General features: G+C 29.5%; 1 protein-coding gene across 23 annotated transcripts in view; it reads right to left on the reverse strand.

Annotated features, from left to right (window-relative positions):
- LOC105259050 (mucin-5AC) overlaps positions 1-19287 on the reverse strand; it is a 64474-nt gene continuing 45187 nt past the window's right edge. For 18 of the 23 annotated variants that reach the window (XM_025415295.1, XM_025415297.1, XM_025415294.1 and 15 more), the window contains 9 exons: positions 18446-18590; positions 17822-17897; positions 17109-17338; positions 16469-16541; positions 12808-12987; positions 11201-11590; positions 6244-6513; positions 5478-5734; positions 2197-4412 (listed from right to left, as the gene is read on the reverse strand). In XM_025415295.1, the coding sequence (XP_025271080.1) occupies positions 4023-4412; positions 5478-5734; positions 6244-6513; positions 11201-11590; positions 12808-12987; positions 16469-16541; positions 17109-17338; positions 17822-17897; positions 18446-18590 (2011 nt within the window). In that variant the 3' untranslated portion in view covers positions 2197-4022. Of the gene's footprint in view, positions 548-2196; positions 4413-5477; positions 5735-6243; positions 6514-11200; positions 11591-12807; positions 12988-16468; positions 16542-17108; positions 17339-17821; positions 17898-18445; positions 18591-19287 lie in introns of those variants that run through there. The other 5 variants (XM_020029922.2, XM_025415298.1, XM_025415286.1 and 2 more) reach the window with 4 other exon arrangements.

Consider the following 19287-nt stretch of genomic DNA (forward strand, 5'->3'; position numbering starts at 1 on the left):
CTCAATTTGTTTGTGTATTATCTCTTGAAATAAAATCTGAGAATCACCGATCGACTTGAAGCTTTCACAACAGCTAAACTTTTATTTACGCCGGATGAAACTTGTTTATCGTTCTCTCACACAGTCAGGTTAACAATTATTCTTGTCATTCGAAATCAGCTTCACGTTCAATATCGAATAACGATATCATCGTCAGCGATCGCTCGTTTCAGAGCAACACATTTCCTTTCATCTCTTGAATCCTTCATCTTGTGAATCTAATTCTGTCCACTCAATTTCTTCCGTCTATTCCAGCTTTTGTTGCTTTTTATGTATTTAGCGGTGTGTGTGTCGTCAGTATTATTAATTATCATTTAACATCATTATTGTTATAATTATTATCGTTACTGCTTTATTACAGTTGATTGGCTTTTGGACGTGGACTGTGGATGGAGTGTAATGTATATGCGTGTGCACGCTAAAAGAAAAAAAACCCTTTTTTTCGCCTTTTAACATTCTCAAACGAGAACGAGTGAGTGTTTCCCGAATTCTTTGGTTCATCCGACAACTGAAAAATGATGAAAATAAAATAAATTTCATTTATTTACCATTTTGCAATAGAATATCAAAAAAATTTAACGTTTAAATATAATTTAATTTAAATTAAATTAAAATTATATTTAAATTTAAATTTAATTAATATTTAATTAATTTAAATTGTCTTTTATATATAAAATGTTCGAATAAAATTTTAATATTTTTTCAGTTTTCTTAAATCGAATATACTTCATGTTTTAAAATATTTAAAATATTTAAGATATTTTTTTATTACTTGTCACGGATATTTGATGGTAAATAATAAGAACATTTTCAATTTTTATCACAAATCTAAATGAAAAGTCGGTGAACTCTCGCTCGTCATCGATCTCTCTCCAAACTTTTTTAGATCTTTTTTTCATCATCATTATCATCATCATTGTTTTCTTCAAAAAGGAATGTACGAAAGAATATATACACATTTGCGTAAGAAAACAGACGGAATATACAGCATGCATAAATAGCGTCCACTTTTTTTCTTGTTCTTTTCTTTCGATTCGCTTATGATTCAGAAATCCCTATTTTCATTTTCGATAAATTTTAGTATAACGCTGGAATCGCATTCCTCGAACGTAATCGTCATAATTATCGTCGTCGTCACACACATAGCAATATTTTATGTTAAACCTTAATTGCGAAGATGTTCAACGCACTACATACTCTGTGTGAAAAAACACTACACTTCACTACAGTGACTTATTTCGCTTCGTAAGTGTGATGATTAAATTGTTCGAGACCGCTTTCCCGACCATTTACGCCGCGATTTGCGGTGAACGATGCAATAAAAATTAATTATTTCTGCCTTTCGAAATATTTTTACTGTAATAGTATGTGATGAATTTAATTATACAACCTCTTTTCTGTAAAAAAAGTCGTGTTGCTTGTAGTCGCAGAATTTGCGATACATACGTAGTACAGTTCTTATTTCTAGAAATTGATGTAAATTTTAGTTGCAAAACAATTGAAGATATTTCTATTTTACATATTGTATATATATTCATCTGTTTGGAATATAATTATCATTATATTCCATTATAATTATCATTATATTATCATGTCATGTTCTCATTATGACAAGGTATAAAACTTGAAGTAATCGGTGCTGCGGTTTTATAATTAAGATTAATTGTTTAAAGCAAATTTTTACAAATGGCATGGAAAATGTGCTTAAAGCTATATTTTAAAAGTGTGAATAAGAAATGTCATTTATTACACATTTTTCTTAGCTTTTTTTTAGCTAGAAATTAACAACGGTGAACTCGTTCACAAAATCACACGCGAGATGGTCGAGATTCGGTTTGGAAATGGAATAAGTTTTTTCGTGACAATAACATGTAAAAAAAGAGATTTCCTCTCTATTCGAAAAGAAATTTATTTCGCGGCTCTGCATCCCGAGGATTCCACAGATCTCTTCAATCTACTAGGTATGTAATTCTTATCTTACTGTTAGACATTATTCTGCACAACAAGATGAAAAAAAAATTAATTTCCTAAAATTTAAAAATTAATACAAAAATAATAAATTACACACATATAAATATACTACAATTAAATAAATATTTCAAATATATTACATTTATTTATAAATAAATAAAAATCGATTAATTTGATTGTAACTACTTTGTCGTAAAATATTTAGGCATAATCTTCTGCAAATAATTAAGTTGCATAATAGTATTTCATTGAATAATATTATTTAATAGTGATATTGCCGATCTGAAGAATTCTCAATGAGATACCGCACTTTATTTATAATCCGCGAGTGCTATAATATCCCATAATTGTATACATAGTGTATACGTGTTAATATAATTATTATATATTCCATATATAGACTTATATAAAACGCACGAGAAGCGATTAAAAGGCTACTTATTCTTCCCGATTTTATTTATTTATAGCAACAAGCTGTTTTTTTACCTATCGATACTCGATACTCGGCTTCGAGTTTTATAAATGGAAAAAGAATTCGGATTTAACTATGTGTCGATCTCGTATGTACGGGACCACTTTAATATCCTATATAACGTTAATGTATTCGCGTAAATGTGTATTTCGTCTTAAATACTTGTCCACGTGTCGGTAAATGCACGTATGTATGTGCGTACGTGTATTTGTATCCGCATATATGTTTGATATATATATATATATATATGTGTGTGTATATGTGGATAAAAAAAGAAAAAGTTTTTGATAAAATAAATCCTTTTACATCCCATTTTTTGCAGCTAATTTTGCACAAAGAAGAAACATTACTATATATATTTATCCCATATATTAATATAAATAAAACGATGTATTTTGACAGATACACTTTGCAATATTTTTTTGTCTTTTATATGAAATATGAAAAATATTCCAAACAAGATGGATGAGCAAATAAATTTACGCACCTATATGCATCTCACGTGATCTATTGTATTTTGTTTTTGCAACCTATGAAATCACGCAATGAGATTATTGATCAATCGAAGATGAAATATACGAATATCTTTTTAGCATGTGTTTGTATATGTAAGCATGTGTGTGTAAATGTTAAATAGTTATGTTCTCAAGTTATTCCTTGAATTCGAAACCGACGCATTACCTGCACGCACCGTCATTGTATAAGTTTTTCGTGTCAGTCCTTCACCCTAATTTGGATTCTTTATCTTTACGTTTTTTTGTCAGGAATGACATCATTTTTTTGTTAATTGTTTTGTAATAATGATATATCTGCGCGGATCCACGATATTCTACGGTCTATCTTCTAATTGCGAAGAAAGAAAAAACTTTCTTATTAAAACTTTCGTATTAATGATCGATAATTTGATTTAAAGATTTTTTTATCGTTTCGAATTTATATTCCTTCGTGGAAGTTTTAGGATCTAATCTTGTTTAATTCCAGATATTTAATATCATCTTGATCATTTTGATCGTATACTATTTTTGCACTTTAGTTGTCTCCAATAAACGCGTAAATCAATTATCGATCATAATTTTCAGGAATCTTCAGCAGCATTGATTAGTTGTTACAGTTGTCTCTTGCCTTTTTATTTTTTAATGAAAATATTTCTTTTCATATTGATGTGCGATCGTATTCTTTGAGAAATTCTAATTTATATTCGGTAAATGTGATTTTTTTTCGAATATCAGAATCAGCAATACGCTAATGTGAAGAAATCTGAAAGGTTTCGGTCACGAGGATCTTAAATTATCATCGGTGATCAGTGGGAAAAGTTTTTTTCGGGGACATTATCTCGGCTCATCTCTTCACTTTTTCATGTACTACTATCTCGTTTCTCAAGCAATTAGAAGCTATGACAGTACGTGGTCAGACCAACGGGAAGGAAGGTGGAATTTTGTCCCTTTTCAGGGAGGGTCATCTTGCCTTTCCGAGACAAAAAACGTGGAATCCTTCGTTGAAACGTTCTTTTCCTTTTTTTTTTAAAGAACGCGGGAGACTTCTAATTCTCTGAGCCATTATTACCTTTTCCCCAGAACTTGTCAAAGCGATTACGCGCTTTTTCAAGAACGTCACTCGCCGCCGAGCGTTGTGTGGATTCCGGCACTATTGCTGGTGCCTCTAAAACGTGATAACCGCCTACAGTGCTACTTCCGGTGCTCGTAGTACCGCCAGTATCCTGAGGTGACGATTCAGCCTCGAGAATACGGTAACTTTGTGTTGCAGGTGACGTAGATGACGTAGTTGTTGTCACCAGCGTCGTCGTTGTCGGCAGACTGCTATCTTTTTTCTTCTCTTCGAACATCGGATCCTCCAAGCATCTCAAATTCGTACCTGCCACGGATTTTGCCGACGATTCTGGGCTTTGTCGTTCTTTCGTCTCCTCAATTATCTAGAATTGAATATAGGAAGAATAATTCTAATTATCTCTCTCTTAAGTGAGTTATCGCTATTTTATATTTCGCATTTATTTATGTAGCATAAATCAGATTTATGTAAACTAATTTAGATTATAGATTAGATTCCATATTTAGCAAGATGTACGTATGTATCTGTTGAGTCTCTTTTCTTTATCGAATAAAATATAATAATTAAGAAGTTCGTGAGTTCTCACAAGTATACACGTACCTCTACCTCTCTCTCTCTCTCTCTCTCTAAGCCGTATATTTTTGTCAGAGGATAGTCATCCCTGTATATATTTGCGGTGTGCATCTTTTATTAATTTTGCCGCAAATATACGGGACCTACAGTTTAATCTCGGTTCCAAAATTTCGGCAAAATTCGTGGGATTCTTTGACAATATGCCATTGCCTTCTGAGAAATGCGATCGAATATTCGATATTTCAGACTGGATTCAAACTCGGCACATCGGGTATGTATTTATGTAAATGTCTTAAAAAGTGTACAAGGTATAAACAAAAGTTGGAATATTATTCTTAGTGCATTCCGGACTAAATCAAACTAACAAGTCTTTTGTAAAACCTTACTATTTTTTTCTCGAACGAATAATTATCAAAATATCGTAAACCAAGATTGAAAATTGAAAAATTTGATCAATAATGCGATGTTAAGCGAATATCGACCTTTAGGAGTAAACTTCAACGCAGATTCTTCACTATCAAGAAGCAGCACATGAATATAATAAGATTCATGCATATATTTATTTTATACATAAAAATGAAAGATGAAAGAATTAATGCAATAGTGAAGTCAAGCGTTGAAAAATTATTATATTTCTAGAATAACTATCTGCTCCTTCTTTAGTACAATATCTGTCCATCACGTATTATTGGTCAAATTTTTCTCTATTTAAATTTTTAATTTATTATATCTCGATAATCATTGAAAGAAGAAATAGTAAAGAACTTTTCGACACATTTCAACTTTATTCCAAAAATACACTATTTATAAAATAATTTCCCAACTTTTCTTTACATTTTATAGTAATGTTTCTAACCTTCTCAGTCTTCGTGGATGTATCCTGTATATTCGTGGGCAATGGACTATCCCTTTCTGAGTCCAGATCCTTGTGGCCGTTTATGCCGCTAAAACTACCAAGTGAGACGCTTTCACTCTCGGGCGACTTGTAGCCGGAGTGCTGAGAATGCTGTGATTTATGTTGTGCCGCGAGTTCTGGAGGTGCTGATTGCGGTGCTGATGGTACAGACGATGGTGCCCACGTCTTTGTCTCGCTATGCGGACGCGTGAGGGGTTCTTTGAAAGAAATAATTAAAATTACACTCAAAATAATATTATATCTCATTATGTATTTAATTAAAATTATAACCACAATTACTAGTAATGTAAAAAAAAAATGCTAAAATCGACATATCATTTTTGAGTTATCATTTTTAATCTCTAATAATAAGAGAATGATAAAATAATATAAAAATAAAATAAAATAATAGAATTTATAAAAATATAAAAGTTTAAAATGTGAAACAAAATTGAAAGAGATAGACCATAATAAATATATATTAAATTAAATAACTTAAACTGAACTCTGTTGTGAGTATAATAGTTGCTTACAAAAGCTATCTGGAATGGAAAGATATGCATAATTTACTTTATAATAATATATATCGGTTTTTTAAATGTTTTTTTCTCTAAAATTCTTTCTGTAAAGTTTTTTTTCTAAAATTTTCATCAAAGACACAATTAATTCTTCTGAAAAGCTTTTCGATTATTATTATTTTTCGTTTAATGCCACCAAATCATCTTACCTTCTCGGACATTTTGCGTAACAGTGAAAGTTTTGCCAGTGTCAAGAGGTACGGTCCAGTTTACAGGTTCTGGCGAACGCATGATCATCTGTTCTGGCGACTTTACCCTTGTCGGTTCCGGCGGACTCTTCACTACTGGTTCGTCATCCAACCATTGATTTGCTTGTGTAGCAGATATCGGTGCTACCGCGTGTGTTTGCGACGGTGGCGTCGAAGCGACACTTGAGTCTCCACCGGTGACATCCCCGTTTATCTGGGGCTCCGCCGTCACTGGAACGTTTGGAGCAAACCGTTTTATTCGTCAATATGGTAAATAATCGTCCTAAATCCCGTGTCTCGACGATGATGAGTTGAACTGCCTTTGCACTCGATGATAAGTTAAATTGCCATCAACACGTATGTTACATAATTCATTCATCTTAATATTAATTTCATAATTTACTTATTTATTTAATTACTTTATAAATTGCTTATAAAATACTGTTCTAGTTAACAATTAATAATGTACGCGAATTAAACAATATTTAGATGTTAATTATCATGTTGCAATTCGATTTGAAATTTGCTATTTACAATAATTTAAAAATTTACGTAAATCACTGACTTGCATGTCTTGTTAATTTAAACGTTTTTCTTACATATTATGTACATTTACTTACATTATTTCTTAATTTTCTATACATTTTATAACACTAATTTGGCTAGAAAAATCTAGAATACTCTGTATCGTCGTTTGTTGATTATATAATATCAATACTGAATATGCGCTGATTATTTTGCGTTGCCGTGAAAATATATTCATATATTTATTAATGTGCAGAAAACAAAGATCGTGATATATATATATTTTTATATATTAGTCTCAATATCATCTTATCTTTTTGAGAGAGAAGGGATCAGATTTAATGCCATCGAGTGCAGGCGAAATTCTCTCTTGAGTGTGAGTAGAAAAGAATATACATGAAGGTTGCGAATAGTACATATACATATACATATACATATATGTGTGTGTGTGTGTGTGTGTGTGTGTGTGTGTGTGTGTGTGTGTGTGTACCCGGAATCTATGTGTGTATATTGTGTGTGTGTGTGTGCGTGCGTGCGTGTGTGTGTGTGTGTGTGTGTGTACACATATATATGTGTATATATACACATAAGTTCCGGAAATACGCATTGTACTTAGGATGCAAAATAAATACGCAACAATACATACATACAAATACAGACATACGACAAAAAATATAGAAAGGCACAATGCGAATGTGTGTGTATACACACGAGACACGCGATACATAGATACATATAATATGATATGTGCGAATATATGTGTTGCCCAACAGGTTGATAAAAGATATAACATACACTATATGGTTTTCGTTGTAAATTGCGGAAACTATTTCTCAGTTCCTTACAAATTAAGCGTTATATTATATGCCTTGTTGTCTGTCTGTTTGTTTGATGATTAAGTTTTTAGAAAAAGAAAAAAGGGATTATATAGAGAAAAGAGTGATATTTGTGCTATAAATAACCAATTTTGTTCTCTTTTGAAAAGACATTTCCCGTTACGTCCATAAAATGTTTATTTTTCAAAGAAAATGATACTTGTTTTAAAAGCATTAAATGCCAATTAGGTTGATAAAATTTCTTTAAGTGAGATTTCATTTTCCTTAACATTACTTTACAATTTTATAAATGAAAATTATCTCCACTATTTTAGCGAAATAAAAAGAGAAAAAAAATAAAAAGCTCTATTTAGTAAAGAGCTTTTATATTCTTTCATTATTATTATAAAAACATCTGATAAATTATGTATCATATATATAATTTTAAAAGAGCACATTATAAATCAATTATTATTACTAAAAATATTAAAATTAATTACACTGAAAAGAAATTTGATGTCAATATATGTTTCCAGAATTATGTTATTTTTTAATATTTTCAATTATTATATTTGTGTCAATCAGATAACAATTTTTCAAAGAATTATGGATTGAAAAATTGTCTTTACTTATATTGTCTTTAGATACATGTATACCATTATATCTCATTGTCAGAAATACGAAAGAGAGTAATTGTTAATATATTTAAACGACGTTCCACGGATTACATAGTTGGTAATCCAAATATTAGCAATGGAAGTTGAAGGCTCTGATATCAAATATCCATAATATGAGAAACAGGTTAATGAGAGTCAGGCACAGTAAGCAGAGCGCAATTTTTCATTTTCTCTAATATGGTTTATTAATTAATCTATATACATTCCGATTGCCTAATTAGATCATCATTAGTAAAATAATTAAAATAATGAATGCATACGTCCTTCTGTAATCTCGATAATTTCTATATGACGGAATAAAAGCCTCTCTCTTCAATTCCAAAATGTTGAAGAGAGAATTTCACTCATAATTTAAAAGTATCATGTAATGTCCAAAAACTTAATAAATTTTCGCATAAGCATTTCCAGCTCAACATACTGAGAGCCATAAGAGTCGGAGCGCAATTATCAGTTAAATAAATATCAAAGTATTTCACTTATAAAAATCAGTATAACAAAAACTATTATAGCCTTAATATTTTTGTATTAAAATTTTGACTTTATGTTCTAAAATACATAATTATGATAAGTGATAATTTGTATAAGTTATATATATGAGCACTCTGTACATACACACCCGCACACATTAATTCTTGTGTTTGATTTAATATACTGGGTAAAATATAAAATGTAATCTTTCAAACGGAAAAATGGGATAATTAATTAGCCGGTAGACAATTTTTTTCCTATCGCATCACATCAATTTATCTATCCATTGGGTGAAAAGGAGAAGAAAAACAAATTTTTCAAATGGAAATTTCCGGCAAAATTGATATCCCTTAATCAATCTTTAAGAGACAAATTCCAATGATCTATAATGTTATGTTTAATATTATAGTTGCAACGAATTTTTGATAGTTGCCTCAGGAGGATATTGATTTTTATTCGATGCAATTTGATAATATTTATAACATAATATAATAACATCTATAATATTTATAACATAATATAATAACATCTATAATATTTATAATAACATCTATAACATAATATAATAAAATAATATTTTAGGTCATTGGATTTGCCTTTTTAAGACTTGGTATTATTTTTATTGAGGATTTCCATTTGAAAAGTTTGCTTTCCCTTCTCTCCTCACTAACAGAAAATGGATTTCATAAATTGACGTGGCTCAACTGAACTCGATTCGAAATTAGGTCACCCTATTAATTAAGTCATTTTTATTTTTTTATTTTTTTCGTTTAAAGGACTATATGTTACATAATAGAGTCGGATACTAAATTGAACATTATATATATATATATATATATATATATATATATATATATAAATGTATATTTAAGTTTTTAATAATGTATATTTCGTTCATTCTATAGATGTTTCCTTAGTTGCTTAGATTTTTAAAAATGTCTTTGTTTTTATCTTTATTATTTTCCTTAGAGAGAGAGAGAGAAAAGAGCAATCAAAATAATTATATTAAAATCTTCCATAAATCGATGTATCCTGCTTATTATATATATATATACAGGATATTCGAAAAGTGTGGGACCCCCCTATTATCTCAAAAAGAATGCACTTTCACGGAAAATGACTTGAACAAAATGTACAGAGTAATGAGAAGAATTAATTGGTGCAAAAAAACACGTAATTGTTTCGAAAAAAAAATGTAATTGTTAATTGCAAATTACATTTTTTTTTCAAAACAATTATGTGTTTTTTTTACGCCAATTAATTCCTAGCTACAAGAGTGTGCAAAAATATACAGGGCATCCCATTTAAAAAATTCAATTTGACCTACAAATAACCCCCAAAGTCAAGTTCAAGGTCACCACAAGATAATACTTTACGACTCCTACAACTTTTGTTCAAGTCATTTTCCGTGAAAGTGCGTTCTTTTTGAGATAATAGGGGGTCCCACACTTTTCGAATACCCTGTATATACTGATATAATATAATATTTTGAAATGTCAATAATTCACGAAATGTAAATAAATTTGACTTGTTTGATTTATATTTGCTTTCTAATGATAATAACTGTTAAATTACTTGTATTCATAAAGAATTTTAATATTAAAATAAATAAAAAATTATAAATATTTATTAAGGTTTATAAATTGATGATTATAATTTGTAGTTTGAGAATTCTTTATAAATAAAAAATATGTGTGTAATCATAAAATATAATCAGTAAATGAATAATATGTTACAGTATTTTCCGTATTTTTATTATATTTCTGTAGTTTTCCCTGAACTGATTTTAAAAAACAATTTAGCAAATTTCAATTTCCATCTTTTTCTATTTTTAAAAGAAATTATTTGCATATAAAATATTTGGCTTAATATAGTCTAGAATCTTATTAGTTTTGGCTCTCTGAGAAGATAGGAGCAAAAAATAGAATAATAAGATAAAAAATGTCTACTTTTTTATTTTACTTTTTTCCCATCATTTACTAAAAAATAATATATAATTTATCCTTTCAATCTTATCTAGAAATTTATTTTAATATTTCATCTTAAAGGGAAAGAGAGATCATTATATTTTATGCAATAAATTCTCTTTCATGTGTACTAAACCTTAAAATATTTATCATAGTCATAGCATCTAAATATTATCTTCGCTAAATTGACATTCTGCTAAATTGACATCGTGCAATATGACGAGAGAAGATAATGGTTAGAGCGCACAGAAAAAAGGAAGGAACAAGAAAGAGACATAGGTGAGTGAGAGAGTGAAAGATTACACAGAGGTAGAGAAACAGAGATATCCTGTACCAAAGTTACACCTACGTATAGATACACAAAACAGCGAGTACACGAAGCGACGATACTGATCAATGATTGAGCAACGTCAAAAAAAAAGGAGCAAGATGCTATAAACCGAAACCACGACAACATGCTACTTACTAGCTTGGACGACGGCAGTAGCGGCTTGATTTGATGCGGATCGCGTATCGAGGGATGATTTGGATGATGGATCATTGCCGGCGGCTGCAGCCGCAGCTGCTGGATGCCCGCGGGCCAATTTTGTCTGAACCTCGTCATTCGCACTTCGGCACCTTTGGCTTAAATCTTTAACGCCGCGCTCCGGCCTGGCCGCAGCAGCAGCACCCGACGTAGGTGGGTGATGGACGGTCGTATGAACCGAATGCTTTACCGGGGAACGTTTTACCGGGGCGGTACTTGCACTAGTACTGTTAGCGGTAGTGACAGTGGTGGTGGTGTTGGTGGTGATGGTGGTTGTGAATTTGGCATGATGAAGAGGGCGATGGGGAAGGGCGGTGGTCGCGAGGAAGGCTAAAACATATCGTACAAGAAACAGTACAATTGATGATTAAAGCTCTAGGCCGTTTCTTGTGCGCTCGCAAAAGCTTGCCTAGTCTGTCTAATCCTGGCAAAAGTTGAAACTAGTAGCTCATTGGAAGCATGGTCTTTGGTATCTATTCGCTCTTGTGAAACTGAAAGAAAGCTTTCGATAAAAACATAAAATGATTAATTTTGTTTGCAAAAGTTTAATCTTAATATCTATGCATCTCATATTTTTTGTGTTCAATTATATCGATATAGTTTGATTTTATCAATAATTCTTTTTTTGACAAGTTCCAAATTGCTTATTATGCAAATTAAACTGCTGCAATATATTTAAAATATAGATATTTTTTTACTATATAGAACTTATTATGTATAGAGAAATGAGTTCTTTATGTATAACTTTCTCTTTTGAAAATATGTGTTAAAAAATAAGACAATCTTATTTTTAATAATATATTATTTTATCAAAATGTTATCCAATAAACATTGTTTATTGCAACATGTTTATTGTAATAATATAATGTAATAATTCACGAATAATATAATGGACGTTATTTATATGATATAAAAATATTATATGTAATATATGGGGCTCAAAAGTTCAGAGAATTTTAATTCAGTGCACAAATCAAACGTTCGGCCTACCATTGTTGAATAAAATAAGAATGGTTGAACTCTTTGTGAATTAGTGTGCCAATAATTGTTAAGTGCGTTCGCGAGTTAGTTCAGTGAGTTTTTGTTCCATTGTATTTTAGTGGTTTACGATTTTTTAAACCTGCGTACAGATAATTTGTTCATAAAAAAGAATTGCTTATCTCATCTGTAGATCACACTGTTCTATACTGAGATTATGTGGTCTACGTGGGCCATTTAAGTTTTTAAAGCTGTGTGATCCACCAATAGATCACGTTGCAATACTTTTCTATAGTACTTTTGAATTGTATAGCCCTATCTCATCTTTATTTTTTTCTGCCTCTATATTTATAAAATATCCTGCAACAATTTTTTCTCTCTGCGAGATCTATAATGAGTTTAAAATTCGTCAAAAATCATTTAGACGACTCAAGATAAATTGGAATGAATTGTGGGAAAAATTGAGAATGATATATTAGACTCTTTGATACGGAGTAATTCTTTGAAAATGCCAAACCGATAAAGGGATGGGCGGGCAGCAGGTAGATAGCCAGGTATAGTAAACGTACATTTACGATGCGCGGCTTGCAAGGGTTTCCTGTGAAGTAGAGTAGGCCCTGGGCCCGGGGGTGGCGGCGATAATGGCGGTATAGATGGTGTCAACGAGCCAGTCACTGAGGAAACTGGAGTCGCGAACTCTCGTATGCTCCAACGGACACGATGGCCTGGGCCCGCCGCTGAAACACCCGCTGCCACACCTAATCAATCTAATTCACGACACCTATCCCCAATTGTATATTCTCATGAGAGAAAAAAGAATAGAATTTGCGAAGAAGATGCATAATTCGAAACGAGTTTTGAGAAGATAAGCATGATAGGAGATGATTAAAATGATAATAGTGATAACGATAATAACGAAGCGCGATAATGATAGCGCAGACGTATGAAAATCGAAGTAAGATCGTCTTGAGAAAATAGGGAATATGAGGACAGCTAATTATTGATGATGATGTGCTGTCTAGTGACTTTACAATTAATATCATTAAACTTTCGCATAAATTGAAGCCATTTTTTAAATATGCATTTGTATGTATGTAGTGTGTGTACACAAATAATATATATAAATTTTGTCATTGATTGAAACTGGATTATCAATGGGTTATATAAAAACGATGATAGATTTATGATTAATTAATTCTCCACTAATGGATGCTGAGTCATTCATGACCCATATATCTTAAAAATATTTTATAAAACTCGTGCGAAAATAAAATCAAAACAAATATTTTATGTGTGAGTTGCACAAAAATATTAATATTAATATAAAATATTAATATTATATATATATATATATATATATATATATATATATCAATATTTATTATATATCCATATTTTTATTTCAAAAATATTTGTCTTTTTTTTAATTGTCATATATAAGTAATATTTTAAGAAAGAAAATATTTAAGAATACTATATATTTAACTTACTATACAAATTAAAATATTTATTATAAAATTTTACTTTAGGATACATATAAGAAATTTTAGGATACGTAAAAGAAATTTTGTATAGATCGGAAATGATTTATCGCGCGACATATAGAGTCATCCATCCATATTATAGAATCATCCATCTGTTGTTCTAGAGTTAATATAATAATGTCGAGAAAAAAAAAGAATAATTATCGTTATAGATTTGTGTAGCGATAGATGGGTACAGTGATTTTCCATTAAAAATTATCAGAATACATATCTTCAATTGTAAAATTTGTGGCACACAAAAATAATGGAATACACGTGATTATTTTAAAATCTATTTTTCGTATGGTTTATATTTTTCTATTGAAATTATTTATATACATTTATTTCTTTTAAAAATCTTAAGTTATTTTAATAAATTTGTTTTTCTTTAAAAAGTTCTTTTGTTTTGTACACTTAATAAAAGAATCGAACATAAACATAAAAAACATAAAAAAGAAAATTGAAGGAGAATGGTAAATATATATATATGTATATGTTATAATATTCAATATATATTGAACTTTCTTGTTATATTTTCCACATTATTACAACAATTATTTATTCTTAGATGAAATTAAATAATATAAATCACGAAACACACACGTTGTAGACTTGCATTGTTAAAGTATTAAACATGTAACTGACAATACATTTATTTCCTAAATATTATGAAATGACATGTGTAATGAGTTGCGTACATGAACGATGGAGTCGATATGACCTATCATCATGATTCGTTATATATAAGATAAAAATAGAATTTTGCTTGCTTAATCGCAAAGGATGGCATAGGTTAGGCGAAAAATACATCGCACGATAGTCTTCATACAGTCTATCGATATAACTACTGATTACTAGACGAGAGTTTTAAAGGCAAAGGCAAAGAGATAGAGACAAGTAGATAGGATTGTCATGCATCTGCCTAAACATTAATGAGGAGGCAATTATGAGTAACTGACATTCACCGCATAGCAAATGTTTATGCGAATATATCTCACAAAACATATTCTTAACAGCAATCAAATATATATTATATTTGATTATATATAAAATATAATCAAATGCTTTCTCCTCAGCAATTAAAAATTACATCGTATTTTAAAAAATAATTTAATATGTTAATAATAATTGTAAATTATTTAAACTTTTAAATTAATTAAACATTAATTTCTATTTTTCATTAAATATTGAGCAAAAGGCAATCTCTAATAATCTTAAACTTGACATATGTTGTCAGGGAGGAGATTATGACTTTGAATAAAAGATTTAAAAGATTTTAGTCGTCGTTCATTGTTCATTAAAAAATTGTTATATAATAATTATTAACTATTAATAAAGATTATGCAATTTTCACAATAAAAATGTATATATAATATATAAATTTACATATAATATATAAATTTTAATATATATTGACCAATTTTAATATATATTTGACCATAGTTTACATATGTATTATTTTATATTGAATATACTTTACATACATATTTAAACAGATAACCTCTTTTAAAGCATGTTTAAAAATTTCCAAAAAATTCAAAAGTTGATATATGGACGTGGAAAAGGTACAAATTTGCAATTTTCCACAAAGCGAAGTCTCCTGATGCTTTCAGTGTGACAAAATGTATAATTATATAGTTCTACATGTGGTTCTGCATGATTAACTTTCTGCATATATTAAAGTTTTATTCACGTTTGAATGTTATTTTGCATTGAAAGTTGTAAACCCATACAGAAGTATAAAATTATAAATCTCATCACGTACAACGCGCGCGCGCGCACACACACACACACATACACGCACGCACGCACGCACGCGCATAATAAAAGCACAGAGCAATGTAATAGGGATATTTCTTTGCACAGAAAATTGCAAACATATATGTAAAATTATATAATTATAAACTTCATTCTACAAGTGAGAAAATATGAAATGGATGACATTTCATGTGGAAAGTTGCTTACATGAAGCTTCTTCCATTTCTATATATATTTATTATTTTTAAATCTGTAAGATTTTTAATATTTTTTTACAAGGATCTATATTTGTTAAATTTATAAGTATAAATTATAAGATCTATACAATTATGGTCAGCATTATATTTTTTGTTGTAAGTTTATTGTGATTTGCATAAAACCTCATTTGTTAATAAATTTTTTAATAAACAACGAGCAATATTAAAATATCTTTTGGAAATTACTTATAAAGTCTGATTATATGATCTTGACCACATATGTGAAAGTTAAGACCACTGAAGCCAAGAATCTTCTTTCGTCAATATTTATCATCATTTCTTTAAGTTTAACAAAATGCTGAAATTTGTTAATTAAAAACGGACATATATATATATATATATATATATATATATATATATATATACACATAAATCTCGCGAGCGGTGAGAATCTTTGGCATACAATTTGTATACAAATATAATAATCATGTATACGACGAAATTATGTAACGTTCGGCTTTCGAGGCCCACAAGAGCAGACAGCAATCGAAAAAGTTGTATACAATATAAATATATGTACTCTATTTCTAAATCCAGTTTATGCACGAAAATGCAAAGGGGATTCGATTGACAAATTACGAGCTTCAATCGATTCGGGATACAATCTCCTGGGATACTGGAAATTGGCTGATAGTACTTTTGGTATAGCTAATGTAAAATATAATTGCCATTTGGTTTTTTATGTTACTTACTCGGTCGTGGATGCCTTTCGCGCTCGCTGCTTTTTTCTCTTTGTTCCTTATCCTTCGTCTCTTTCTCCTTCTCCTTAATAAACGAAAGAAAATTTTTTTAAAAAGATGTTTAATGCATATTAAATCATGAGATTCGTCTTTATCTATTTAAGTAATCTCGTAAATTAAAATTATTGTAAGAGTTTTAATTATTGTAGAGTAATAACGTCAATTAAAATATTATTTTCTAAAATATTGTTTTTGCAAGTTTGTTTTCAATAAGTGAATTTAATTATGTTGTATGTATGTATAAGATAGCTTTTAGAAATTCTATTAGAATTTGATCATCTAGTGGTTAAATTTATAATTGTGTTGAAAACATTTCAGTCAGAAAATAAAGTGTTTATGACATCATATTATGACATTATATTATGACATCATATTATGACATATATAAATCTGATTTTCTCCAACAACAATTTCTTTATAAATTGTTAGTGCTATAACATTACAGTTGAAAATATGATTGAGTAACAATATCGAATTTTGTATCTTACTTGAAAAATTATGATTACAGATTTTAACTGAAGTTCAATAAATATTTAGAAAAAAATAACATTAAAAGTTAAAATATGAATTAAAAGTCATATAGATAATGTACCTTAGCGTCCTTAGTAACTGATGGTGCACGTATAGGCTGACGTTTAGGTGATCTGCGGTCAGTGACAGTCGGTCCAAGACTTTGCGAGCGTCCGGTTCTCGGACTGTTCTTCGGACTGGATTTAGTTCGTGGCTGAATTTCATCTCGATGCTCCTTGATATCGTCGCGTCGTCGTGGGATGACTGGCTCCAACTTCTCTCGTGTCGGAGAGGGAAGCAGTGCACCGTCACCTAGGAGAACAAAATTTCTCTTGAATTTTTATAAAAAACTGAATGAGAGGAAAAAAAATATATATAAATAGATAAAAATATACATAAATAAAATATTTAAAAATACATTTATAAAAATTATATAATTAATTATATATGAACTTAATTGTTCAAATAATTAACGTATTAATTATATATCCTTTAATAAAATTATGTATATATAATATATATGTTTCAGAAATATTTTCAGAAATTTTGCAGAAGAAAAAATATACTTATTTTTTGTTAAGAAATATATAAAATAATATTAATTTCGCTCATTTAAGAAACATCCTATATGAATACAGGTCATCTTTGATAATGATAAGGAGAGATTAATGTAATTAAATATAATTATTATAAATTAAATACTTATATTTATAATTATATATTAAATATAATTATTAATATTGTTTATTATATTTTTTTAAAATTAATTGATTAAATCGAATTATTAACACGTACCCACACCAGTAGTACGATCAAGATGATGGCGGATCAAGAAATCCTTTCTTGCGCGAGCAATGGCTCGATCATTATCCTATGATAAAACTAGTATTAGAAATAATCATAAAAAATGTAACTTTTTATCTCTCTTCTTTCTCTCTTTTTTCCTAGTAAAATTGGAAATTGAATTTAAATTTCTTGTTTCCTGGGCAATTCCTTTTATCAAAGCTGTTAAAAGGTCATCAGACTAAATTCCTACTTATTATCTTTTCAATATTTTAATGAAATCATTGTTTATATAATAAAAATATTGAGTACATCCCTTCAATTACCAATGGTATTATTTGATTCTATATTTAATTATAAGTGCATCATAAATATAAATTCTAATTTAAATTGACATCTATACAAACATTTAATTCTTTTTTTCAGGAAAACTGACGATTCCAGCAAGTTCTTAAAAAATAATAATTGCAAAAAAATTGTGTCAGACAAAATGATCACGCATTTTGGAATATCCTTCGTAAATTAGTAAGAGTAAGACTTAAATTTCTTAAAGAAAGTAAAGTTGCATCTTTTAATATACTTTGACAACTCTAGAAACCAATTTTATAAAAACATACTAAATAGAGACTTGCATACCGCTTTAGTGTCATCCTGCAATATACCATGTATCGGTCTAGCTTGCACCGAAGATGGTCGACCCGCTGGTGGCATTGTTGTAACCATATTGACAATCGGTGCAACCTTCCTATTCTCTTTCTCCTTTTCCTCCTTGGTAACCGATCTAAAAGAGCCGATCAAAAGGTGGTTGTGGGTAATTAAATTAAGTCAACTATTCATTACACTTGAATCGAGATAAGTTAGCTAACTACGACGAAATCAGTGTGAAGGTGCGAGCACGCTCGAACACTCTGTGAATTTTTCTCGCAAAATGTGACAGCTTTTGCTCTTTCACATGAACGACACAAATCTGTAGTGAATAACGTTTATAATTACACGATGAATACACAACAAGTATATGAACAACATTTATAGTCCGATAATATTTGACACATTTTTACCTCCAATTTTTATATCCAATATATTTGTTGCTAAGATTTTGAACTGCTTGAACGCGCACACAAATACATACACACTCATACATGTACAACAACCTATACATACAACCCCATCAAAGATTCATCTTTTTAAACATATGGATTTTTGGAATAATAATTTGCATTATGGTACAAATTGTTAAAAAAAAATGTTTGCGTAATAATTGAAATTATGTAAAGTGTTTTCGGTGATGTATAAAGTGTAATCAAACCTACATATTTTTGAAAATATTTGTAGAATAGTTTCAAATTAAAAGATTTTACTTTTTTTAATATTTTGTGTATTCGAAAAATATGTTTGTGAAAAGATGAAATAGAAGTTTGTGGTAGATTTGATTGATAGAATATATATATATATATATATATATATATATATATATATAT

This window comes from Camponotus floridanus, unplaced genomic scaffold (assembly GCF_003227725.1).
Source record: "Camponotus floridanus strain SB8 unplaced genomic scaffold, Cflo_v7.5 scaffold12, whole genome shotgun sequence".
In the NCBI taxonomy this organism is placed as follows: Eukaryota; Metazoa; Arthropoda; class Insecta; order Hymenoptera; family Formicidae; genus Camponotus; species Camponotus floridanus.